Source organism: Oenanthe melanoleuca, chromosome 14 (assembly GCF_029582105.1).
Source record: "Oenanthe melanoleuca isolate GR-GAL-2019-014 chromosome 14, OMel1.0, whole genome shotgun sequence".
Lineage (NCBI taxonomy): Eukaryota > Metazoa > Chordata > Aves > Passeriformes > Muscicapidae > Oenanthe > Oenanthe melanoleuca.
The window spans coordinates 2,602,820-2,630,219 of NC_079348.1; the positions used below are offsets into that span (position 1 = coordinate 2,602,820).

Genomic DNA, 27,400 nt, shown 5'->3' on the forward strand with positions numbered 1-27,400 from the left:
GCCAGCACTGGTACCTGTCATTGCACAGGAGCCACGTTTTTATTCTGTATTTAATTTTGTCTCCATATCGAGTATCACAGCAGGAACATCCACACAGTTAATTCTCAACCACATCATATTTTACTTACATCAATTTCTTTTAAATAAATGCTGCTGAGCCTTAAAAAGGAAAAAAAGAATTAAAATAGTTATACACTAGAAACAAGGAATCCACTTTTTAAAAATTGTTACAACTGGTTACACATTCTTGGCAGAATCAGAGTGGTGCTCACTAGCTGGAGCTAGAGCTGGTGACCAACATGATGCCATGGTCTGTATGGTATGTTTTTCCTTCTCATTAAGTTGTTTTAGTTTCAAATCAATAAAAGCAGTGATGTAGATCAACACATACAAAAGACAGGTAGATTAAAGAATATTGCACATGTATATCCAAGCAGCATTTAACCACAACAAGCCCTCCCCCACACCCCGGGATCCCAGCACAATCTGTAAGGAAACAGTGCAACGACCGAGGCGGATCGGGATCCAGCCCCGCCCGGCCGGGCTCCCTCGGCCGCAGCCCGGAGCTGCAGCGCCGCCCTCCCTCGGCTCTGCCGCGGCCCCACGTGCGGCCCCACACATTCACTTTGGTCAAGGGTTCGGCTGCTGCGCCAGCGCACACGGGCTCGGCTGGAGCTTCTCGTCCTGACCCGTTCTGGAAAAGCCCAGCCTTCAGCACAGAGACACAGTCTGTGCTCTCACCAGCACAACAGTCCCCGAGGTCACTGCAGAGGCACGGGCACTAAGACCCTTGTTCATTTTATGCAATGTGAGAAAAATACTGAAATCCACTTATGCATGAAAGTGGAATGTGTCCTGAATACCTGAAACCTGCAAAAAGCCTCCCAGGCCGTCCTGGAGCTGTGGTTATACTGCACTGGGGTTGTATCCTCGCGTTTGACACGACAGACACGATCCATGTTCCTGAGACAAACTGTTCAGAGCTTTGAGCACAACATCTGGCATGTGGTCTGTGATCATCTTGGGACTTATTAAAATGCTGCTGAAGACGGTTTCGTTTGACCACCTTGCCGTATATTTAATATCTGAAGAACACAACCTAGGGAAAAAGCACACCAGAAATGCAATGGCTCTGTCAGAACTGCACAGACAACATGGAGACTGGACATGGCTCAGGGAGGAACTGGAACCCTCTCACAGCAGCAGGAGGGATCCCAGAGAGCTGCAGCTCTGCCCTTCAGCAAACAGCTGGAATTGCTGCCATGAAATGTCCCCAAGGGCAGAACTGCACCAAACTACCCTGTGCTTTAACAGGGAAAGGAGCCATCAAAATTCAAATAATCCTGCTCCCAAAACCACAGAATACAGCCTGAGCAAGGAGGGGGAGGGCATTAAACACTGCACACTCACATGGTAAATGTCAAATTTAGGGAGCAAGACACAGTGGTATCAATAGGAGACAGGCAATATATTTAATGCTGCACATAGGATGCACCATTCTTTAAAATTAAATCCCAAATACATTATGGGGGCTCTTGTGTGCTAGGTCTGCTTAGAAAAATCTCTCATTATTAACTGCTGTGCTGTGGAGTAAAAGACAGAAAAGAAATTAACTCAGTAAAGTAGAAAAGCAGCCATTGGGAAAACCTGTCCAGGTCAGAGGTGTTCAAGTACCTAACTTAGAAAACCAGTATTAAAATTGTTAGAAATTAAAGATGTGAAGCTTAAACAAGACACTGATCTTCTGAATGGGAGGAAAGAAGTTAATTTCTTCCCAAGTCTTTTCCTCTTTGTAAGGGACAAATGCAAGTTAGAAATGCCCTTATTTCGGTTTCAGAACATGAGAGGATATCAGGGCCTGCCTGGCTTATGGGCTGTTTCAGGTTGCTTTGTCTAAAAAAACCCAACATCAACAAAAAAACACACAAAAAAACCCCTGAACACAACATTGCCCCAACAAAGCCACAATTCTCACATTTCCAGCACTTTCAGCTTTCTGGTGTCTTTGTCTCAGCTTCCTGCATCCACAGAAAAGCAGCAAGTGACAGGAAAAGCCACAGAATGTGTGGGCACACTCTGGGTGCTGGGACAGCTGCAGCTCTGGGTCAGCATTACAGGCACTGTTGTACATCTTTCTAATCACCAACACTCATGGCACTGCTCAGCAACAAGGTATTTTGTTAGCACTTCACCACTACCAGGACACTGCAGATCTGCAGTCTTGGGCAGAAACTGCAGCCTGGCAAAGCTGAACTTGCCAGTCTTGGTGTTTAAAGTCCTCATTCAGCAACTGCAATAAATGGGTGGGATCAGGCATAAAGAGAAAAGTGCTCAGGGCTTGAAGTGAAACAGAAGGAAGCTGGGAGGGACAGAATAGAAACTGAAAACTGGGCAATGTGCAACAGCCAAAACTGGGTACTGGAGATGCAGGTAAGTCACAAAGTTGGAAATGTGTACTTCAAAAGGGACAAGGAGCTGTAAGTAGATTTTAAGGAGACAGGAGAGTGGAATTCATCTTTCCACTTACCTCCTAGAGCTGCATTCTTCAATAATGTGGATAATCTTTCCAGGCAGGTACAGATGAGGATACTGAGGGGGTGAATTCAAGTGTGGCTCCTCCTCCAGGGCGTTGTAGGAAGGCGACCGATGAACCATCAGACTCTCCTCGGCCAGGAGGGGCTGGGTCAGGGCATCCTGGCTCCTCCCATCCAGCTCTGTTGGGAAGTCATCAGGATCTCCTCCAAACACCTCGTACCAACACCCCCTCAGCAAAATCTGGTACTGAAATCAGAGAGAAGAACAGTCCAATTGAGGTCTGGCATCTCTTCAAGTAACTTATTCTAGTTGTGTGCTTGCACACACTTCCTCTGAAAATACAATTAAAAGATAAAAGATTACTTTATGCACATGCTCCCCAAATTTTGTTTGGTAATTATCTCCTTCCTGAATTTTTCCCACAGTTACATTCATTTCAACAGTGTGGATGCTAAGCCTTCATTAATACTACAGAAAACATTACTATCTTTATTAGCTGAATTACTCCATGTGGATTCTGCTCTGCAGGTTTAACTTTTCTTGCATCTGCAACTTCTAAATGTCCATTATCTTATTCTGGATTTATGATGTCACACAGACCCTCTGCTCATCCCTGGGACATCATGGAAGCCTTGTGGGTGTGGCAGATTCAGATGTTCAAAAATGGCAGTTCTGAATCTTTAAGCCACACCTCTGTATTCCCAGTACCATCCTGCTGACACCACACTGATCCAGCCTGTTCAAAACTGCTTCCCACTCACAGTAAAAAGAGGTAAAGAATTAACACTGTTACAGAGAAGTGCTTGCTTCCCAAATGAATTCTAACAGTAATATATAAGTAAAAATAATTTGTTCACCTCCTGGCAGTAGTTATTACACTATTAAAGGAAGTAATCTTACTGACTTTACACAATTTAGCTGTTCAGGGTTTTGATTTTTTCCCATTTTTAACTGTTTCCTTTTATCAGCAAAACTAGCAAACAGATAATTTCAAGTCTTTGATGTTGTAAACTGGTATACTGGGAGGCTTACTGAATCCTAATTTCCAACAACACAACCTCACAGGACAGGAAAATAATACAAATGTCACTGAATTAAAAACAAAAGATTTTGTTCTGAAACAATTTAAGCTCTCAGCTTTAAGATCAAAAATACACACACCAGCAGTTACTGCATTAAATTTGGGCATGGCATAACCCAGGTAACAATTCCACAATTTAAGCCAGGAACTGCATTTGGTTACCTTGGGTCTGTTGCAGTTTGCCACAATTCTCACTATTCTTCTCTTTAAATCCTCCATGTTGGGCATACTTAACCTGTTTAAACACACAGAACAAAGTGAAGCAAAGCCTCCCATTGTCTGCTATGAAACACATCTCAAAATATCAGTTTAAAAGTATTTTCATCTCACCTTGCAACAAGGTCTTTTCCAACAATGACTGAAACAATGAAATGCTTAGTGTAATCTGCAAGTGATTTGCTAAAAAGAAAAGAAAAAAGGCAGTTTAGATGCACTAAGGAGATAAGCACACTTTAGTTTTATGATGATCATTATAATTCAGTAAGAATACAAGTATGTGACAGCACCATTTGCAGTGAGTGCCTCAGTGGGTGTTCAGACCTCCTTGCTGAGGGTGACAGAGTAACTTCAGTGCTGACTCTAAGGGTGTGTAGATGTCCAATAGGCCAAGGCAGACAAGTCAGGTCTGGAACATTTATTTTAAACTCTTCATTATACTGAATGACAGAATTCCCCAGATGTGTTTCATTCTGCAATGCTCTGCCAAGACCTCGACTGTAACTCCAGATGGAGCAAATTAATTTGAGTGGAGAGTGGGGAACATACAAACTCTTCCCACAGTCAGCCCACAGCTACCAACTAACACAGCTGGCAGCTGTCTTGACTTTTAGAGCTTAGACACAGAACCAAGTGTCTCACCTTAAGAGCCCTCCTGGGGGAGAGAAGGCATAACACCTCAGTGTGGGGAAGGAGTTCCTGAGCATGATGGCCAAGATAGAGGCTGTCCCACCACCCAAACTGTGACCAACGATCACAAGTCTGTATTCCTGCAGACAGAAAGACAAACTTAGATGGACACAGAAAAATCTGTGGGTCATTTTTCTGACAAATCAAATTATTTGGAAGGTAACTTACAGGAGCAATTGTGAAAGCCTGGTTTAAAATTCCATCGTTTATCAGTTTTCGATAGATGTAATTTGCAGCCTGAGTGATTCCCTACAAGAGAGCAGCTCAGGTTAGAAGGGTGCCTCATCTGAGGTGTGATACATGTATAGTTTAAATACACCATCACAGCAAAACTTCTTTTTGCAAAGCTGGTCTTCTCCTGGACATCCTCCTGACAGAGGTCTGTATGTATTGTACATATGAGTTACAAAGGTTTTGGGGTATTTCATGAGGATATGAAGTCTGACAAGAGGATCAAATATTCTACCTTGCAGTGCAGTATTTGATACACCAAACACTCAAATAATTTGTGCAATCCCTCTGACAAGAAGAATATTCTTCTGTTTAACTAAGGATCCAGGTGTTTATAGCTTGCTGCTGCTGAGCTGATCTACAAAGAGCCACAGGCTGCACACACCTTATGCACAAACCCATTTTCCAGAACCTCCTCCAGGGTCAGGTCTTCGCAGTCTGCTGACAGATCAGTGAGAATGTCCTGTGAACAAAGCCTTGGTCAGAGCTCCCTGCAGGGCTGTGGGGCTCATGGCTTGTGCTCTGCTGCTCAGCCCTGTCACAGGGACATCACCAGCTGGCTGCCAGGTGTGTGAGCAGCACAACACATCCCACCACACAGCACCAACCCCAGCAAACACACAGCAACCACAGCTCCAGGCCTGGCAACTACTTCCAACTGCAGACACCCATTATAGATGCACTTCCACTCACAGTGACTTGAAATTACCCCTGCCTGTCCTCCCCTCTCTCTTCCAGTAGCACAGGGAATATTACTCATCCAAGGGCAGAGGGGCTTACAGCTTAAACCTGGAAGACTCCTATCTCTGAGTGAGTTATTTTAATATGTGTCAGTGTAACACAATTTCCACTAGGTACTGGGAGTTCACTCATTTCTATGAAGCTAATTATTGATATCAGGTGGATGATACCTCAAAAGACAAGGTTCCTCTCACTGCGACCACAATAGCTTCTTTTTTGTGATCCAAAGCAACAAAAAATGGAATCTCATAGATCTGGAGGAGAAAAATGTAATTAGTAAAGGCACCAAAGTTTTGTAAGGGCAAGCACTTGTTCTCACCTTCTGGAAGCTCTTAAAGAGCTCCATACTGTACTATGGAACGAAGCTGAATTGTCTCTTATTTAGTTAGTCTAAGTGCCCTTTTTCAATACTCAGATTTACATCAATGGTTTTGTGGCTGTTCTGTTAAATTAGAAAAGAAATCCAAACTGAATGTTTTCATTTGGCTTTGCATTCTTACACTTCATAAATACTGAAGGCAAACTTCACCCCTTGTTTTCCCTGAATTAGTCACTACAGCTTGCTGAATGCCTGTCCAGATTGTTTACCTTGTTATGAAAACTGATATGGATGAAATCTCTGTACTGCAGTCCTGTTATTTTTAGGATGGATCCAAAGTGAAAGTTGTGACGATCACTGCCCGTTATATCAGAATCTGTTGGTCTGTTTCTGCAACTAACAAACACAGAAGAGAAAAAACTTTCATGCTTGGTTTCCTTTCAAGGAATCAAACTCAGTTAAATTTGCAGAGGGCCTTCTGCCAGGAATCAAAACTGCTTTCATTTTGCAATAGCACCAGTAAAAATTCTGATGCAAGATGTTGCCTCTGCCTTGTTATAGGATCATTGGCAGAGCAAACAGTGCAGTAAGATAAGAATTCTTAAGATTACAAGCCACTGAGATAAAATACAAACAAGGAAAAAGGAAATTCAACCTGCACAGCAATCTTATCCTCATGTTTTACCCACAGTATTATGTGATAATTTTTTCACCAAGGAATTTATATTTCAGTAGACTATGTGAACATTTAATATTAAGAATTACAAAAATAATTATTTCAGTCACAAGTATCAGTGATCACATAGAGTAATCCTGCCTAGCAATATGCAAAATTACATACTAACCATAAATATTTTTGAGTGAAGGGGTAAAAAGGAACAAAAAGGAGGCTGGAGGGACAGGGAACTTCTGCTAATTCCTTAGAACAGAGAAAACTATTGATAAACTTTTATTTCTATATGTAAATTTGTGCCCAAAAGGCACCTCTAAAAAGCCTCATTTTAAAACATGTCTTATTTAATTTGAATTCTTTCTGTGTCATTTTACTAAATGACTTTTTTTATCTCAATCACAAACTTTTCCCATGAAAAAAGCCAATCTGTGTGAGGGTAGAGAGACATTGGAATTTTGTTTCTCTGAAATTCTGAAAGATAACTCTAGCAGTCAAGCTCATGTACTCCCAAGAGTGATATAATTTCATGCAACAAAAATAATGCTATCATATCTCTATATATATATAATATAACTATTTTATTTCTGCTAAGACTAGTTAAATAGAAGGCAGCTATTTGTTTTTAAGCTCTTGGGTCAAACCTACCAGTCACCATTGAGCTTACAGAGTGCAGTATATGGGTTGGTGTACACGTAGTAGGGCCAGCCATAGGCAGCTGCAGCAAACAGCATGTAGTGAGCAGCATTCTCCAGCTCAACATCCAAATCATCCGTCTGGAAGCACACAGGGAAAGAGAAGGAAGCAGAGAAAGGGAGGAAGGTGTATTAGGCAGCCACAGAATAAAACTGAACACAGGCTAGTGAATATCAAGGCATGATGAAATACACACTACCCAAAAGGAAAACCTCAAGGTCTAAGAGGAACTAAAAATAGCCACTCTGTATTTCAGGAAAAAGTCTGTGTTTATTTATGTAACTACACAGCTCAAGGATCTTGAAAAGCACTCACTGAATCAGTTTCTTCCAATGCTGATACATTGATAAGCTCAATGCTGAAAACATTCACTCAAATATGTTACCTAAGGATGTCCAAGGGAAGGCTAAAGAGTCTGCAGCAGATCTCTCTGGTACAGACTTTTAAAGCACAACCCCATGACACTGGCTGGATTCAAAAGGAAGTTGACAGAGATGCAACTAGCTGAGGTACAACTACACACATCTATGAAACACAGGCTAAAACGAGGGGAAAAAATTTACAAAGGTACTTTTCCACTGAAGACCAGCAAAAACCAGTTAGCAAACTAACTCACCACCTGCAATCATTTAAAAGGTGCTATTTTTGCTTCTTACCTTGTCTGGGTATTTGCAGCAGACAAACAGCCCACAATACATACTAGAATATTACCTTCTCACTTCTATGTAAACAGCATGAAATTATCATTCTCCCTCTGTTCCCTTTCTCTCCCAACTGTTCAGTAATAATCAAATGTCCTAAATGGTTCCTTTTTTGCACTAAATTCCCCATTCAAAGTTCTACTCATGCAAAAGCAGAAAAATGTTTTTGGCCCCAAACTTGTTTTCACTGCATTTATTAATAACGTATATTGCTATGAATTTTAATTGCAGTGTTTAATTTTATTAGAAAAATAAACAAAACAAAAAAACCCTCCCCAGAAAGAAGTGTATTGCAATTTGATCTGGCACCATTTCCTAGAATTACACCAGTGGCTGCACCAACCCTATCTTACCACGAGAGAAGATGGAGAATGACACAGGACTTCTTCAGGCTCTTTGGGACAATTTTCCATTTTATCTTGCTCTTGATGGAGCAGAATCAAACCAGCTGCTATGTCACTTGGCACCAGATCAGTGTCCTGTACAAAGACATGGAAGATGTGAAACCATCCCACAGCTCAACGTGGCAATCACGAGCAGGGCTGTCCCCTTACTGAGAAGTAGCTGCGGAAGAGCTCGGCGATGCTGGTGAAGGCCACCCTGTGGTCATCATCCTGCACGATGCAGCAGCACAGCAGCCTGATCCTCTTCTCCCACACCCTGGTGGCAGAGCTCTTCACGTTGTACAGCAGCTGCCCCGACTGGCTGCTCTCCAGGTTGCGGCTCACACCGTCCAGGTAGAAAGTCTTCTTCCCCCCGAGGGGGTCAAAGACAATGACAACTCCAATGACGGTAAAGACGATGATAATCCAGCTGCCAGACAGGAGGGAGTGGGATAACAGACTGTGAAACCAGACACTTCTGACAAGTGTGCAAGAAATCCCAACTACAGATCTTGGCAGACTGAAACCCAAGCTGGGTATGGAATTCTGTATGGAGGCCTCTGCTGCTGTCCTGAGGCTGCAGCTCTTTGGACTGTGCTTGCAATGCTCTGGGCACCAGAACAAGGCTTTGGCTCAGCTCACACAGGGCATCAAACCTGTAATCACAGCCCAGTGCTTTGGAAGCAGCAGCACAGAGGAGTGGCAGCTCCATTTTTCACCACCAGCTAAGTGATCAGGTTACTACTCTCTTCATATTTATCCAGTTTTCTACACTCCCATTGCCCCTCTTACCCTTTCTGACATTCACTTCCTTTCCTTCACTGCAGGACATGTTCTCTTTTCCAAGGCAAGCAGCTTTTTTAGGGAAGGATCCCAACTCGTTTTCCTTTTCCCATACACTGCCAAGCTCAGATTTGTGGGGAGGCACCTTTACCTTGCAATAACTGTCCCAATGACACCATTGATCACAGTCTTCTCACACTGCACGCTGTTGTCTGACACCCACACAGCTCCTACAACAGCCCAGATGAATTCAGGGAAATAGAGAAGCAGGCGAGTATAAAGTATTTTGGGAAGTGATTTTCTTGGGCCTGGATTAGAAATTGTTCCTGAAATTAGAAAGAGAGTTTTAAATAAGAACTGTTCACGAATGCACCTCGAGTACATGAAATCCTGTCTGGAAACAGGAACTTTCTGCATTTTACAGAAAGTAGGAAATGTAAGTGAAACTATGAAGTTCTTTCATACTAATGAAAAGCTATAATTGAAGCTAAGAAAAACAACAATGGATTTGTAGCTGTGATTCTTAGAATATACTCTGCTAAAACCCAAAACAACTCTAGCCAGAGACAGTTCTGCACTGAACTTGAGGCAGTAGTGCTGTGCCTCACGTAAGCCAAAGCTGCATCCAGGAGCACTGGCTCACCTACAGCTCCCTGTGACTCTTGGGGACTGCTTTTATTATTCCTTTTAGCTGGTTAATATTTCATTTTCAGATGCTATTTTGCTGGGCTACAATGAAGTTTTTTTAATAGAGTTACTAAATAATAACAGGAGAACAAAACCAGGACCATTACCAGGACAAACACTTCTCAGACTATTTTCTGTATTGTTAATTTACTAATAACCTCTCATTTTAGCACTCTAAGGCAATAAAAAAGGAGTAACTTTTGGCCAGCTCATCTCCTTAAACCAGTCTGCTGATACCAGGGCAATGAGGTAGTGGGGTGTGCGTGCTCAGGTGTAGACAAGTAATTTGGAAAGGCTGCAGAAAAAAAACCAACTTTGGGAACTGCTCTCCAATTACAAAGTTACAGTTCACACCCAGTGATAAAACTGTTTCAAAAGCCCTTGATCCAGAGTTTTCTTTTTCCCATTCCCAGGTTGCAGACTGTCCTGCAGCAGCGTGCTTGCTTACACAGACACAATTAGATGGAACTGTGTGTCCTCTAAACAACTTTTCCTTTCTCAGCACCACCCCAGGGTGTGAGGCTCCAGCCAGGTTTCCTGCTGGCATCACCAATCCTCAGGACAGCACAAGGGCTGCTGCAAGCACACCCAAACCCACACGTTCCAACCACAGTCCAACACACCTCAGTCTTTGTTTTCCTGGAGATCTAGCCTCAGAATTCTTCCATTTCTTAGTTACAGTGGCCTTATAGCTGTACTTTCATACTGAACAAGGTTCTTTTATCACTGCTATTTACAGTTACATCTCTCACCTCTGTAACTTTGGTTAGAGCCTGGTGCTGACAACACCAAGGACACGGGTTTGACCCCTCTATGGCCCATTCACTTAAGAGCTGGACTTGATGAGGGCTGTGGGTCCCTACCAACCCAGACTATTCTGTGAAACTTTGATATAAACATCACAGTCTGGCTGATCTTACTTCTCCTCCTCTGCAAACTCTAAGAAAAACAGCAGTCAGATTCAAGGCCAGGATTACCATCCACACCTCTGCTCTGTCATAGTTTCTCTTCATGCACTCTTAAAATTTCTTAAAGGGAAAGAAGTATAAATACTTATTTACAGAAGCATAAACACTTATTTTCAGTGAGTCATGAGAACCAAGATATTAGAAACTGTGGAGTTCCATCTGTAATTCCAGAGCCCACATATATTTCAAATTAATCTTCTTAACATTACTTCGATGATCAGGTGCCTCACCAGAAAAAAGCTTTCCTAGCAATTTTAACCCAAAATGAACCATTTCTAAAAATAATTACAAGTTGCATTTGGGTCCTTACTTCTGTTCAGCCATTCATTTCAAGCTGTCCTGCTCTATTTAACAGTATTCATTTTCAGTTTCATGATGACATTTATACAATTCACTTTTCTGTGCGTTTTTCCCCAAGCAGCCCTCTGCAGCTAAGGGACTTTCACAAGACATGAATAAACCTGCTTATGCAAGGCAGAACTAACAGGATACTTCAAATGATTCTGAATACACTTCCCTAAATTCCTGTCAGAGAGGTGGAGCAGTGTTACATCAGAGATCGTGCACAGAGAGTTTTCAGGATGCTCTCATGGCAATGAACCATTAGCTGCACTAAGCTGCTCTATCTATTTATTATGTGAGGTTCCAGGCTAACAAAGGTAATACTATTAAAGCAAATATGTTAATACTGATGGAGTTTTTCAAGTCTGACTGCAATGAAAACAATTCAAATTTTTTGGTAGCTTTTAATGTCAGCTCCGGATTAAAAACACACATCTGTTACAATCCTACTAGATAAACACAAAACATAATTATTAACTATTTACCTTGCATACTGACGTATACAAGAGCAGACAATGCACATATTATGGAAGCCAGAAGAATGATGAGGCCGAGCAGGTAGCTGTGCAGCAATCCTCCCCCGGGACAATTAAACTGCCCCTTGTGAACCGTGTAAAGGACAAAAATCCCAATCCACCTGCCGGGAAGGGAGATAACAACAGTTACAGCAGGAAGGGAAAAGTGCCTTCTGCGAGGTGATCACCTGATCGGCAGCAGCGTCTTAATGAAAGCACTGCACAAAGATTACCAGCGAGGGACCTGTTACATAAGGAAAGTGTCAGGATGAAAGCACTACACCAACACTCAGCAGGAATTACACTTCAGCCGAGTGCAGACCGAGCCTGCTGCTGCTCCCTCCCTCCCTCAGACCCCAGAGCACCGCGGCCGGAGGATACAAAGCAGTCACCGCATTAATTACGAAACCACACGAGCGCTACTCGCAGATTGAGCCCGGCGGGTGGCGGCGGCCCTGAGCGCAGCAGCACCGCGCAGGCACCGACAGCGCCCGGGCCGCGGGCACCGCTCACCCCGCCGGGCAGCGGCCCCGGGGCGCGCCTTACCACACCAGCCTGACGAACAGCTCGAAGGCTCCCGGCAGTACGAAGTCGTCGCTGCCGATGGCCCAGCGCCGGCCGAACAGCACGAGCCCCGGCATGCTGCGGGTCCCCCGGGGCCCCCGAGTCCCTCACACCCCGCGCTGCCCTCAGGCCTCACCGCCCGCCGGGGCGGGCACGGCCTCACGGTGCCGTGACGTCACCGGGCCAGCTCCGCCCTGTGCACATCGCCCCGCCCCGATCGGGCCGCGCATGCGCCTGAGGAGCCCCGCCCCCCGGGGCGCGCGCACGCGGCAGAAAAGGGCGGTGGCGCCCACAGCGCGTGCGCAGTGCGGCCCAGTGGGAGGGAGCGGCGTGGACCCGGATGTCAGTTCCCCGTGACGTCACGCCGCCCCGGAACAAGACTCCAACAAGGCCGCTGAATGACGTCACAGAGCGAGCAGCGGGCAGTGCCCTGCGCTCCCTCCGCCGTCCTGCACTGACCGAACCAGCCCTCGCTACCGAGATAACGACGGCAAATTAAACCGAAGATAAAACAAAACACATACAAGCACTGAACCCTCTGAACCAGGCTGAAGCCTTCAGCTCTTACCAGAGCAGAGCTCAGCCATCATTGCTTCCCTCAGTGATAATGCCCCTCAGAGCCTTAAAAACTTTTTATTTCAATACAGCAATGACATTAAGCAACTCACGCTCACCGCAACTTTTCATCCAGCCCCAGGCAAACAGAAAACTTTCACATTCAAGAAGGAAAAAAAGAAAAAAAACTCAAAACGTTTTCACCATTTCATAAAGTGTTTATTGAGGATGGTAACACAGGATAAATCATGCAACAGCTCAGTAAAAAAAGGGAATCATTTAAAGGATGAAGAATGGTAACTGGTGCTGCTGATTCCGAAAAGTTTATAAAAAAAATATTAATCGTCCAAAAGTGACATCGAAAACCACTTGAAGCTGAACATGGAAGTTGCTTATAAAGCATTCATTAATAAGAAAATGTAGATATTGTTTAAAATGATCACCCACAGATTTCTGTAATCAACAACTCACAAATGTCCCATTCCTACAGCTGTAATGGTGGAGCAGGGCTGGACATTCAAGATATTAAACCTTCTCTTCCTGAACAAACAGCACAGTCACAAGCATTTGCCACTAATTAACACAATTGCATCTCTTACCCCTCATGGCCTGGGCTGCCAAGTGCTTTCATTATTGGGAATATCTTCCCAGACACCATAGCAGAACAGGGAAAGGGCCCGTCCTTGTGGCCTCAAGTGATTTCCTCACTGCCCTCTTGCCATCAGTCTGTTTTAGAAGGGGAACAACTACAAGATGTGACTGTTCCCCTCCTAGCACCAACACATGTTTTGAATAAGGAACTCCATGTCAGCAGATGGCACAAAGACTGGGCACCAGCACATCACATCAAACATCGGTGGTTTCAGATTTAGAGTTGACATATATTCGCCTTTTGGAAAAAAAAATAAATATAGTGGAATGAAAACTGAATCAAAGGGAAAGAACAGATAACTACCATCCATCAAGGATGCACATATTTGTGCACTGAAAAAAAAAAAAGAAAAAAAATCAGTCATTTCAAAGAAAATCTTGAAAATTAAAAAAAACGTTTGCACTTGTTCCTGGTCATAAACAATCTCACAAAAATCTCACTTTTGGAACTATTCCAATTGAAACCATACACTGAATTTATTAATACAGTATAAGTTTCTTTATGTAAAAAATCTTTATACATAGTAATAAAAAAGATAAAGGCAAGATGCATCAAACAGAAATCTGCTGGTTGTTTTTCCTCCGTTCTTACAGAGCCGCTGATGACTACCTGCACTATAAAGAGCTGTGTTTCTGACTTTCTGTCTCAAGCATCTTCACCTTTGCTTGTGATAAGGATTGTTCTGTCCAAGCATCCAAAAGGACAGATGCTGGTGATGTTTTGGCACTTACGCTGGCAAACTGAGCTTCTTTCCCTTGAGAACTGCAAGGAAAAGCGGGAAAGAAAACAGTCAGCAAAGCAAAAAACAAACACTGTTAAAATGTCAAAGGGACCAAAACCTTTCACACCAAATGAGTCCACTGCAGACAATCCTCCCAGGCTGCCCTTCTCTCTTCAATACATACTGGTAAAACTAGAATTAACAATTCTAACCTTGCCCTCTTGTGGCACCCTGGAGTTTCCACTTTTCATCCTCATAGGACATACCAGCCCCTCATCACAGCCTCTTAAAAGTTATGACTAAAATAATACAGCCCCATGCAGCTTTGTGGTTACATGATGGAAGGTGAAATGTGAGTAAGGGCAGAATTATTAATGCACCCAGCAGAAGTGCCTGCTTTTACACTCAGCATAAACAGAAACATCCAAAACACTTTCAACTCTTATGGTATTTAAATCACTGTAGGCATGGGACTTACATGTAACAGTGTACATGGTCAGGGGAAGCAGAAGGATCATGCTTATCCATGGAAGGCAACAACAATATATACTTAGCCATACTTAAGTTTTTCCAAAAGTTCATCAGACCACTTATAAATTTGCATTCTACACATCCCCCCCCCAAAAAAAACCCCTCAGAAATGCCCCACACTAGCAGGAAGTGTAGTTGATAAATTAAGGATATTTAAGAACTAATTTGCATACAGAATTAATGAGCTCGTAATGCTGATGTAGCAGATCCCTATGAACCTGTTTACTGCTACATTCCACAACCTGAAGCTGGAAGTTACTGCATTGCTTACCTTTTGTAACATACAAATAGAAGAAGTCACAGTACAGAACGGTCTGGACCACACCAGCAACAACAGCTATGAGGTCAAAAAATCCCTCAAAGTAGTAACGCCAAATCCAGTTGACTAAGTACAAGGCACGGTACAGACCCAAGAAGAAAAGATAGTGAGTAGTGATGGTCTCTGCTTCCCCAGTTTTGCTGATCATAAAAAGCTGAGGGAGAATAGCAACCGATTCAAGATAGATGGAGAAGGTCCACAGTATCTGAAAGGAAAAAGCCACAGGTATATCCAACAGTCTTACTGATAATAGCAGGACAGAAAACATTTGACTTGGCTTGACTTTTTACTCTCTAACAATGTTATGGATGAATTCCTATTCATACAGGTACAGCATTTTGGCAAACTTTCCCTGGTACAGGAAAAACTAAGTTGAAAGCTTCACAACCAAGCAGCAGATGGGAGGAGGGAACTCTCCTGGCAGACAGCAGACTCTCCAAACCAGATCTCTGCTGAGCTGGCACACACAGGTTTACTTGAGGGAACTTATGTGCAGCCAGTTCACATTAAAATGAAATGCAGCTTACAGAGTCCATGCTGAGAAAGCTGCAGGGAAGATGAAGTCTATTCCCTCCTCCTAATGTTCTTCCATTTTCTATCTATTTGATTAAGAGTGAGTTAACACAGAAAAAAAAATTTAAAATCTGTCTCAAAGTGTTGCAACTCAAATTACCGTATTCTACAATATCAATCCAAACATAAAATGCAGCTCAGCTGACGTAAGACAACCATGCAAAGTTACTTTCTTTTTTATAGGAAAAATTACCAGTTTGAACTGTCTATAATTACATTTTTAACATATTTTATCTGCAATTAAACACATAGCTGCATTTTAAATATAATGCAATTCCTTTAATAGTCTAGATGATTTGCAATTCTATAGAATTTAAGTAGCAGTATAATTCCTTTTGTTTTCACCAGGTGGCACCAACTATTCCCAAACTGCATTCCTAGGGATTTCTTTAACAAACAGAACAAAAGGAATTCTGAATTAATACAGCCATCAGAGTGTACTGGGAAAAACAGAGTCTTCTGCTTAATAAAATAATCAATGCTGGTAACAGTGCTGGTCTCCTGAGGTGCCTTAAATTTGCACAAACACCTGCATCACACAGATTCACCGAGGAAAGGATCAGCCTAAACCTACTAAACATAAGACACCCTTCAACCATTCACTGGTCAGGCTAAAAATGCTCATGCTAAGTATTTTAGGGGAAAAAAAAAAAAATCATCTCCTGCCCACAATCAACTCACCTCCAGTGGAGAGAAGTCATGATTGACAAGAAAAGAGAGCCCACCAACAGGAACTATCAGGAACTCCACTCGGAAGGTGTCATGGTTTCCATCGTAGGTGGCCTTGAACTTCATGTAGATCAGGTACACGGTGGCGTACGAGCAGGCGATGTAGATGAGCTGGGGGCAAGGAAAGAAACAACCCCAAAACAATCCACAGAGGCTCCAGGATTAAATCACACTCCCTGAATGAGCACTAAGAGGAGTAAGTGTGGCCTTTCTGATTCTTTGCACTGGCTTTGCAGGCTGTTGGGCTTTTGTCAGCAGAGTAGTAATTCCAAATCAGTGATTCTGGGCTCTGCTTGTTTTGTTGCTTTAAAGGAATCACATGCCCATGGTTGAAGTGACTGGCCAAAGGTGAAGACCCTTTCCAGAACTAAGGAAGTGACTGAAGAAGGAATGTTCTGCAACTGCAGGGGAAGCACTGGCCCCAAACATTTGGGTTAAAAATGTGCAGGTGCATACACACAGTAATAATGGAAGGGGCCTTTCTACATCCAAAAAACCCAGCATGGTGTGGTTCATGTGGAAATTAAAAAAAAATATTCAATAAGCCCCATTCAGACAACCATATCACAAACTGATTTGCTTTGGACCTTTAAACATCTCTAAAATCTGAGGACTGGCAATTGGACATTGTTCTTCACCAACCAAAACAAAACCTGCAGGACTAAGAAACTGAGAGAAGCAATGAACCAGAATTCAATTTGAGCTGATGTCTAACCATTTTGAATGGTTATGGCACAGCAGACTTTATAGCTATTCCCTGTGGAATAAGCAAAAAACTTCATTTTACAGGTGAGAAAACAGAACTAGAGAGAATCTAAGACTTTCTAAAGGTCAATCTGCCATCATCAGGACAGAGCTCATTGTCCTGGAGTCAATACAGTACAGCAGACTAGACAAATATTTCAGCTTCAGCCAGTTTCAGCACAAAGATTAAATGTTCCAAATCATTTATCACATTAAAAAGGGTTCTTTGCAACAGAGAAGTAACAGATTAAAAATCCCACTGTTTGCAGATGCTATTCAATCACTGAATGCTCTGCTCACAAACACAAAATCCTACGAATACTGTATTAAGGAGCTCAGAATGCAGTGGCTCTGCTACACAAGCACCCCAGCTGAGCAGAGATAAAGAACCACAGCAGAGGATACAGGGAACCTTTACTATGAGTGTAAACTAATCACAGCAGGTATGGTCATAGAAGACACTAAGGAAGTGTGAATGAATCCAAATTCCTTATATTACAGATTTCTTTGTCTCAAGAATCAACTTCTCAGCTAAAGTTCTCAACAATTGTAACATTATATACTCCTACATATATATAAATATAACACAAAATTGTGTTGGGACACTCAAGCAGCTTCATCTTGACACTGTAACAATGGGCTGAAAAGACAATTGCATCCAACAGTCTCTCTAAGCAGTAACCTTTGAAATTGAAATAGAGGCTACCATTTTGAAAGTATTTCCACATTCATTCCTTTTCTGATTAGGAGGGCTGCAGAACACAGATGTGGTCATGGCCCTGAATCAAAACCAATAAATAAATAAATGGCAAAAAACCCCTACCTGCTTCTTTAGTGCACCTAATGGTACCTTCCAATCAGGAATTACATATGGAAAAAGCTTCTGTTTCAAGAATATTTTATTTAATCCACTCTTCATCTACACTGTTAATATTAAAATTTAAGCACACACATTTTACTTGCTGGAAAGCAAGTGTGAGTTTAAGATACAAAATTTTTTTTTACAGTATTATTTTGCTAATTCTTCAGTACATTCTGCATTATTGATTATTTGGTCTTTCCCCTTGGCAAAGTTATGCTAGTCTCTAAATTAAACCTGAAAAACATCAAGAAAATCCAAGAATAAAGTAACTGGATTAAAAAAGTACACACATACTGCCCTCTCCCAGACTACTGCTTTATTTTCTTGTACTCAGCACCAGAAGTTGCAGGAATGAATAAGTAACAAACTCAAGTTCAGGCTCACTGACATTCAGTGGCCAAGTGACAGGGATATAACTCACAGAAGCTACATTCCTTAGAGTTTACTTTTGTCAGCTTTAGATCAGCCTCTGACCAGACAGTAGCTGCAATTCTGGCAGTGCATCCTGAATACTGATTTAGCTTGTGGTGTATCAAAGGAGATTTACTTGAGCTTTAATGTCTCAATTGAGAAACACCGTTTATTTGAGCCATTTTTCCAAATGTTTGTATTTTCAATAACCAAAATGCCACTTGTTCTAAATGTCACAGTCCTGATATAAACAGTTTTTTAAAACTGCATGTAGAGTACAGAGAAAAAAAGCTAGGATTTTGAGTCCGTCTTCCACATTCTTTATCTAAAGCCCATCTAGAACTTGCTCTGTAACAACTGTGCCATTCAAAGTGGCTTTTATTAATGAAATTATGTACTCTGCATGCAACATCACTAGCTTTTCTAACTCTCCAGTATACTCTACCTTCATAGATGTGTTATACAATGAAATGAATGAAGTGAAGAGGTCCAGGTAACGGGTAGTGAAGACCAGTGCAAACAGAAGCTGGCTTTTCCCAGAAATACCTAAAGTGATAAAGGAAATAATTAATTATTTAGAAAGTGATGAGGTGCTTTGAAACACTTGATGTCTGGGATGCGAAAGGATATATCCTTTATTTTTAAGCAAGTTGATGATAAAATTAGGACAAAATCCAAGTTCTCAAGCTGCACAAACAGAATTTTAAGCCCATATAGCTCAGTAGTGTGAACATAAGTTACCCTGTACTGGAAGAGGTGCTGGCACTACACAAGGTTTAGAAGCTGCTCACAGCAGGTAGTAGCATCTCCAAAAATATCACCTGCAAGCTATCTGTTCTGTATTAACACTGGGCAAAACTGCACTAGCTTTCAGTTCTCAGAGTGCTGTCACATGCCTCAGTACAATCTTTAGATGCTGAATAGCTGGAAAGGTAGAAGGGCAATAGGCAGACTCAGTGACAAGCAGAAGGTATGCTGGCACCAATAATGGGATTTTAGAGGAATTAATAGATTTTAAAACATAAGGCAATTCAATACACAGACTCAATTTGCCACATGGTGAGAAAAACATCAAACAATCAAACCCATGTGTTATTATGTACTAAAACAAAATTTTAAAAAGAGAGAGAAGTGAGATAAAATGTCAGACATCTACACTGCATCTTCAAAGCAACTTTCGATTCTAGGTCAAAGCCCCAATGTCAAAACGTTTGTTTGTACTTAACTTCAAGCACTAGAGCACAGTTAGAAGCATAAAAGCTTTGCACAGTCAATCACTAAAAGCTTCCCAAGACTGAGGTGAAGCATTGCTCCATAATACTGATGTGGTGGTGTGTCACAGCAGGGGACAAAACAACCCACTCTGTGCCTCTATCTTGTTATTCCAATTATTCTTGTTTTCAGTCATCCAGGGTGAATATAATTGAATCTGTTCAGCTAAGCATGAAAGTCTCGTTCAAAAAACAAGAGGGAAAATACTCTGTAGGAGAGGGTTATGATGCAAGGCTGAAAATCTCTGTCCCTTTATACAGAGATATTTCTAGAAAAGCTTTTATTAACAGTGCCATAAAGCAATTAGGACAAGGCAATCTGCTATGGCCATTGAAGTCCTTTTTCTCTCCAGCTTAAGGAACATGGAATAAACTGCTCCAGATGAAGGAATTGAATCTATGAAGTACAAGAATGGCTGAAAGAGTAACAATTAGAAAGGGTGGTGTTTGCAACTTTCATATGTGAAATGTCTGCAAGATGAGCCTGATGTGCCACCTACAGAACAACCCAAAAGCAGTACAGGGAATGTAAACCACCTCAAAACCTGCAGGCTGTAAAGCTGTAAAATACAAGCTGCAAGTATTACAAACAAAACACCCTCACTTCCCAGAAAAAAAAAAAAAAAAAAGCCAACAAACAAAAACAACAAACCAAAAACAATCAATCAAACAAACAAACAACAAAAAACCCACCAAAAACCCACAAACCAACCACCTCCCAAAATTTAGAAAAAAATACATTTGACATTTCTTGAACTACAACCACATTGCATAGACAGCTGAAGCAGGACTCTGGGCTCATTCTAGGTGTGCCTGCTGGCATCACAACTTGATAATAAAACCCTCCAGCAAGCAAAGCTGTCCTAAGGTCAGAATCCACAGGACAAAGAAATCCACCTGGACAAATTACAGAACAGCATCACCCTACAGAATATAATTAAGCTAAATTATTTAGCATGCTATTTTCTTTTAGCAAATAACTGGGAACAGCAAAAAAAAAAAAAAAAAAAAAAAAAAAAAAAAGAAGAAAAGCATATGAGAGACATTAATTATTGATAAGAGCTATAAATCTGGATCTGGATATACTGTCATTAATACATAAAATATACTTGACAAATTCTTCTAAGCCACTGCCAGTCTCACCTCCTCAACCCCAAAGTTGTAATTTTTATTAAGGCTTATTAAGGCTTTTCAATCTCATTGATTTTTGAATCTTTAGAATAGTTGTGAAATCCCACTCTTGACCCAAAAAGAAACTAATTTTCATGTTAAGTAGCCTAGACTAGGCAGGGTTTAAATTGTAAACCAAAGGCCCATGAAGGGACAGGCAAACTGGGAGAAACATCTAAACCATGAGCAAAAACAGGGTGAGAGAACAGGTAAACACACAGCTGATGCACTTCAAAACTTTAGGAAATGCATCAATACATCACAGCACTGACCCTGCCTCACTGCTGGCAACCGCAATACACTGAGGCTACTGTGATGTTATTCTCATCCTTCTCCCTTTCCTTTTACTCCCACAAACACTTATTTGTTTTTGAACTAAATAAAAATGTTTTTATTTCTTCCAAAGCTCTGGGCTTAAATTTGGGAGCCAAAGCTCTCAGTTTTGTTTCATCCTCACATGTGGAAAAACTTCAACCTCTGCGCTCCAGCTTGGCTGAAAGCCACAACATGAAACTTTAATTCAGGTGATTTTCACAGCCAGGCAGGAGGGCAGAGCTGAAATTGCAGCATTTTTTTATCAACTTCATTTTGCTGTGGTGAGTCAGGTAAGGAGTAGCAGGCAGGAGCAGAGGCATTGAACTGTGGAGTGTATACAGCACTTGCCAACTATGAACTGCACATCACAGCCATAAAAGCTACAAACAAAAGTCCTTCTAAGAAAGGTTGATCCATACTTTCCCATGGAAACTTCACAGACTTTTTAAAATAAAGTAGTTTAGTTCTGTACCAAGTCCACATCAGCCACAGAACCACTTCTTTGGTTCTGCTAACAAGTACCAGCATTAAGACTCCAGTGCTTCCAATTTAAAAACCCAAACTAATTTTAAAGACAAATTTTCCAACTGAGAAAGGAATACTTTCCTTCAAAGAGAGAGAAAAAACTTGAAAGCTACCTAAAGCAGCAGTTTTTGAGAAAATACAGACAAATTAGCAGCAGCCTATGGCAAAGTACTGTCAGAAGCCTTAATTTAGCATATTATCTAGTCCACAATAGACACATAGAATTGAGTTACAGCTATATCACCTAGCAAAAGTACTACACATTTATTATCTACACTACTTTTTTAAGAGTATAAAGCATGTAATTTGACAGCACTGGAACTGCAGGTCACCTTTAACACTTGATAAATGGCACAGAGAAGTGGGAATCAATTTTCAGGCAGTAATTTGCACTGCAAACAATGTAATTTGACTTGAAATAGGTAAGAAAATACAGACTGAACAGCACAATGTTTGAAAGCACAGGATTCCTCAAGTCTCATGAATTTCCTAATTATGACAGGATGTCAATAATGGAGTTATCTTCTACATTCTCCACGGCTCTTCCTAATGATTTTTGAACTGTTATTTTGAGTGGCCAACATTTTTCCAAATTCTAAATTTGGAAACTCAAATAACCAGACATGCAAAAAAACCGTTTCCCTGCCAGCTCCGAATTTTTAAGTCATGATTTGGATTTGCTTTCTCCTTTGCTGTCTTTTCAACCAAGTGACTAACTAAGTAAGAAAAAAAAAAATTAAGTTTTTCAAACACAGAAAACACAGACTGTTCAAAGTGCAGATGAGCCTAGCCTTACCTATCTTCTTCAATTAGAGGAGTCACTTCTTAGGATAGAAAATGGGGACTATGAGTCTCCAAAAACAGCAGGTTGCAGCAGAGGTGCACAGGCTGTGTCCCTCATTTCCAGCTGCTTTTACAGGCCTCTGAGCTCTCCTGGAACAAAGGCCTCACACACAGATGCAACCAGGAGAGGAGTCGGCACCATGTGCTTTGCCAGCTCTTCATGGATCACAGCCTGCAATCCAGTCAGCAGTTAGAAGCCCTTATTTATTTTCAAAGCCTCTACTGCTTCAAAAGTGCACAGTACAGTAGCAGCTGGTTTGCCCGTGTTTCCTTAGTCACCAATAACCACGAAGTGTAAGTTTATTTAATTTACAAATGGCTCTAATAACCATACACTGTAAAGAAATAGCAGAAAGCCCTCTAATAAAAGGCTCTTCATAGCTGCTCAACATTAACTGGTAACTACTTAGGGGTTATTATCATGTATGACTTTACAAACATATGCAAATGTATATTTACAAAGGTTTCATCAATAGAAATCCCAACTGACAACAATGAACCACTAGGAGGAATAGAATAGAGCCCCCAAAATAAAAGTCTTTGCTTGTGTTCCTTTGAGGTATTCATGTTTTTCTCATTCTAGAGAAATTCTCATTGTTAGGCCTCAAACACCAATATGAATCTGGATTTACTCCTGAGGACTCAGGCAGAACTAGAAAGCACCAAAGAAACAACTCCTGACAAACACATCCCTGCTTCTTTTTTTTTTTCCTCAGGAAAATGAATTAAGCAAACATTTTCTACTGAAAGAGCTCATGCATGTGTGTGTGTGTCCAGGGACGCTGGCTAATTTGGGAAAGGGTGAGCTCCATCACAATGTGATACAGGCCTGGGTTACTTTTCTGTCTTGGAGAAGGCTGTATCAATGATTGGTGTGAGCCTGCTTTCTTATGAATAAGCCCCTAGTATTACAGATTCTTAATCACAACTGGCTTAAGGAAAGCAACATCAGATCACTTTTTTAAACAGAAAAATGGGACCAGGTCACATTGTACTATACTGTGCAAATAACCTCACATCCAAAGGTCACTTACGGATCTCTTGGCTCAAACCCTATCTGAATTTCACCTTTGCAACAGAATTTCTCATTTTCTTCCTTCAGACAGTAAATGATATTCAGTCTTTAGATCATTAACCCTCCTGCTGTATGTAATCTCAACTGCATTTCTCAAACACAGGACTAAACTCTACACAAGAGCTGGAGGAGGCAAGGCCCTCTCCTGCCAGGTCCAGGCAGGATTCCTGTGATGCACTAGAGCCTGAGCCAGGTGAGTTCATCAGGAAGGTGCTCTTGTGCTCATGACCCCAGGAACAATAATTCTGCACTACCACTGAAAGCAGGCCATAGAGTTACTTCTTTTGTAAAGTTAAGAATAGTTTTTACTTAAAGTCTGTTAAAAAACCAAAGCTATTAGTTTATTTTTAAAAAACAAAACTATTAATTTACTTTTCTTTTGTGCTACCAAATGATTCACCAGTGATTTGACACAACAACATACAGAACCTGTACTTCCTCCTACCTGCAGTGTAAATCTCTTTCATTTCCCCATTCTCAGTTATTTCAGGGTACAACTTAAACTAATTCTTCATGCTTTTTAACTGAAAACTTTACAGATATATCTGTTCAACAGTGCTAACCCGGTATTTGAACATCAACACATGGTAAACTGATTTCAAGAACAACCACCCTCACTAAAGAAGGAGAAGCTCAGTGGAGAGAAGGCAAAGTCAAGTTCACAGTCAAATTCCTGTGCACAAATGCACCGGTATTCCCTGGTCCGATCCACATAACACACACCGCAAGCAAATGTCCATTTTGAATGACAACAATTCCCAGTTTTCTGCAAGAAATCAGCTACGCTGCAGTTATGGAACTGCCTGCAATTCCCTCCAACCACCACTCCGTACAGCCGAAGGGGGAAAGCCCGGCCCGGCCCGGGGAACTGCAGCGCGGCGCTCGGAGCGGGGCTCGCCCGGCCGGACCCGGCACCGCTCCCGCTGCCACGTCACACGGGCCCGCGGCTCCCGCCGGGAATCTCCCTCTGCCGCTTCCTACTGCCGGCTGGCCCTGCCGACAGCCCGAACAGCGGCACGAACACAGCTCGGCTCCTGCACAAAAGCCAAGGAGAGGGGGAGCGGGAGGCCACCGCGGAGGGAAGCGGAGACGGGGAAACTTCAGAGGTTGCGAACCGCGAGTCAGCACCGAACCGGCGCTGCCGAGCACACCGGCGGCACAGGCCCGGGCGCGGCCAGGGCAGGCGAGGGAAGGGATGGAGGGACAGAGATGAAGGCAGGGCGGCTGCCCGCCCCGCGGGGGACGAATTCCTCCCCCTCCTCCTCCAAACCGGCCTCCCCATTCATTCGCCTGCCGCCGGGCAGTTACATAAGGAAGGAGCGACCCTCTCGGACACAGCCGAAGCGGCGGTGCACAGGGATTAAAGTACAAATAATGGCAACCGCAACACTTCTCAGGGAATGGCAGCTCCCGCCGGCGCACCCCCACCCAGGAGCGGGGATGCGCCTCCTCCTTCCCCCTCTGCCGGCTGCTCGCCCGCTCCGCCAGCGCTGGATGTGGAGGGGGCCGAATCGCGGGGAGGTCAGGAGGAGGGCAGAGCCCCTTCCTCTGCACGGAGGGGAGCGACCATCCCTTTTCTCCTGCCCGGGTCGAGTTCTGCCCGCCCGCCCCGGCGGGGTCAATCCCCTCCCCGCCTTTCCCCGCTTCACCAGGGCCGCCTCCCGGGCCAGAGACAGGCGCGACCCCCCCACACCGCCCCGGCTCGCAGCGCTCTCCCCGGGCGCGGTCCTTCGGGGCGATCACAGCACCCCGCGGCCCCGGCGAGCTCGGGGCGACGCCGCCCGGCCCCGGAGGGGCTCCCGCGGGGCTCCGCGGCCCGGAGCCGCCCGGCCGGTCCCGCCCCGCGGCCTCCGCACGCACCCGCGCAGGAGCGGCTCTTCCAGATCTTGAGCAGCAGGATGATGATGGCCGCCAGGTGGGACAAGTCCCCGGTGAGGCGGAAGATGTTCATGGCGCGGCGGCGGCGGCAGAGGCGGCGGCGCAGCCGGAGCCGGGGAGCGAAGATGGCGCAAGCTCAGCGGGCACCGAGCGACGTGGCCCGGGGACGTGGCCAGGCAGCCCCGCGCCGGTGCACGCCGGGAGCGGGGGGCGCCCGCCCCGCCCCGCCCCGCGCCGCCCTCACAGCGGGGCAGCCCGGCAGCTGCTGGCCCGTGCAGTGGAGGGGGCGGTAGCGGGACTCAGCCCTTGGGCGGCTGAGCAGCTGATCTGTATATGTATATTTAATAGCGAATATAATATATGTTATATGTATATTTTGTTATGTTTTGTAGGTCGTGTGAAAATGTCCAGCGGAGGCCATAAAGCTGATGAGGGGTCTGGAGTGTCTGTCTTAGGAGAGACCGTGAGGGCTGGGCCTTGTTAGTCTGGAGAAGAGAAGACTGAGGGGGAATCTTATCAATACATATACATACCTTAAAGGTGGGTGCCAGGAGGGTCCCAGAATCAAGGAATCACAGAACGGTTTGCGTGGGAAGGGACCTTAGGGATGATCTCCATCCATCCCCTGCCATGGGTAGAGATGTGACTCACAGACCAGGTTACTGAGGGCTCCGTGCAGCCTGGCCTGGAACACTCCCAGGGATGGAGCAGCCACAGCCTCTCTGGGCAGCCTGTGCCAGGACGGTGCCAGACTCTTTCCCGTGGTGCCCAGTGACAGAGCAAGGAGCAATGGCCATAAACTAAACCACAATTAATTTCACCACGAGGAAGAACTTTTTTAAATTGAGGGTAGCAGAATACTGGGACAGGCTCTTCAGGGCAGTCAGGGATTCTCCCTCCCTGGAGACATTCCAAACCCATCTGGACACGTTCCTGTGTCACTCCTCCAGGTGACTCTGCCTTGGCAGGAGGATTGGACTGGGTGATCTCCAGAGGTCCCTTCCAACACTAACAATTCCATGATTCTGTGTAAACTTCCAAGAAGAAAAAAAAGGCAATTATTTCTTCAACAGTCATGCCTTGAAAGTCAGCACACTGCCACTTCAGAGTCCTGAATCCCTAAAACACGACATGGCCATAGTTTAGTGGGCAGTTCAAAAGAAGCATCTCCTCTTAATAACTCTCCAATGTTATCTGCAAAAACTCCCAACAACCCAAACAATAGCAAAGAAAAGTAGGAATAGCTGCCCGGAATAGGATTTCCAGTGGTTGTAGAAAATGGGTAACAGCTTATTCCAGGTGAACAGTGGTGCTTTGCTGGGTAGCTCATTTCTTTAAAATCTCTTGGTTTACATTGTTTCACAACCTGTTTAAGGAAATAGCATAAAAACTTAACTGTTACAAGATGATACACTGAAAAGTCCCCACAGCAGAAGGTTTGAAATTTATGAAAAGGATCCTAACTACAATCTTTAATTTTTCTGTTTAAAATGTGGCACAAACATTGAAAAAGTTTACATAATCCTGAAAAGAAGAGAGAACTCATTAGTACCTGCTATTATCTTTTTTAGTAAGTACCTAGCAGTGTGGCAAAATCAAATTTACTTGTTTTCAGAGATTAGAAATCAAAGCCTATCCTCTTATAATACTGTGTTTACAAGTACAGCAATACAACTCCTTGACAAGGTCCATAGTATCTCTTTATCAGTTCCTCAGAGAAGAGGTTGTGTGTTGCATTTGAAAAGTTTTATAGATCTGAACTCTAACAGAATAATTATTTTAAACACATGTTGAATAATTTTTGGCATCAAATAATATTTGATGTAATCACCAGTGAGTTGCCTACTTGAGGATACATATTAAAAAGCTAGATATAGTACTTGGGGAATTTGTACTGAAGATGACAGCATTTGGTAGAATTCCCCAAATCTGTGGTACCAACTGCAACAGAAGGGGAGAAAGTGCAAATTCATAACTACAACATCAGCAGCTGCAGTGCTGAGGCACTTCTGTCACTGCACACACATGTGAGGTTTGGAAACAGACCTGTCTCAGAGCACTGGCTGGACCAGCCTGTTTGACACAGGCTTGATTGAAATATGTA

The 27,400-nt window shown here is 43.2% G+C and overlaps 2 protein-coding genes across 2 annotated transcripts; both read right to left on the reverse strand.

Annotated features, from left to right (window-relative positions):
- Positions 1–17: 17 nt before the first annotated feature.
- On the reverse strand, positions 18–12,307 carry LOC130259059 (diacylglycerol lipase-beta-like). The gene is made up of 15 exons (XM_056502966.1): positions 12,105–12,307; positions 11,529–11,680; positions 9,198–9,372; positions 8,435–8,693; positions 8,234–8,359; positions 7,132–7,259; positions 6,083–6,209; positions 5,665–5,748; positions 5,139–5,216; positions 4,691–4,771; positions 4,475–4,602; positions 3,947–4,015; positions 3,779–3,851; positions 2,528–2,781; positions 18–1,099 (listed from the first exon to the last, which is right to left on the reverse strand). The coding sequence occupies exons 1-15, from the start codon at positions 12,197–12,199 to the stop codon at positions 907–909; spliced, it is 2,022 nt and encodes a 673-aa protein (XP_056358941.1). The 5' UTR covers positions 12,200–12,307; the 3' UTR covers positions 18–906.
- Positions 12,308–12,875: 568 nt separating this feature from the next.
- KDELR2 (KDEL endoplasmic reticulum protein retention receptor 2) lies at positions 12,876–25,487 on the reverse strand. The gene is made up of 5 exons (XM_056503451.1): positions 25,279–25,487; positions 18,665–18,765; positions 16,155–16,313; positions 14,853–15,105; positions 12,876–14,091 (listed from the first exon to the last, which is right to left on the reverse strand). The coding sequence occupies exons 1-5, from the start codon at positions 25,367–25,369 to the stop codon at positions 14,057–14,059; spliced, it is 639 nt and encodes a 212-aa protein (XP_056359426.1). The 5' UTR covers positions 25,370–25,487; the 3' UTR covers positions 12,876–14,056.
- Positions 25,488–27,400: the final 1,913 nt, after the last annotated feature.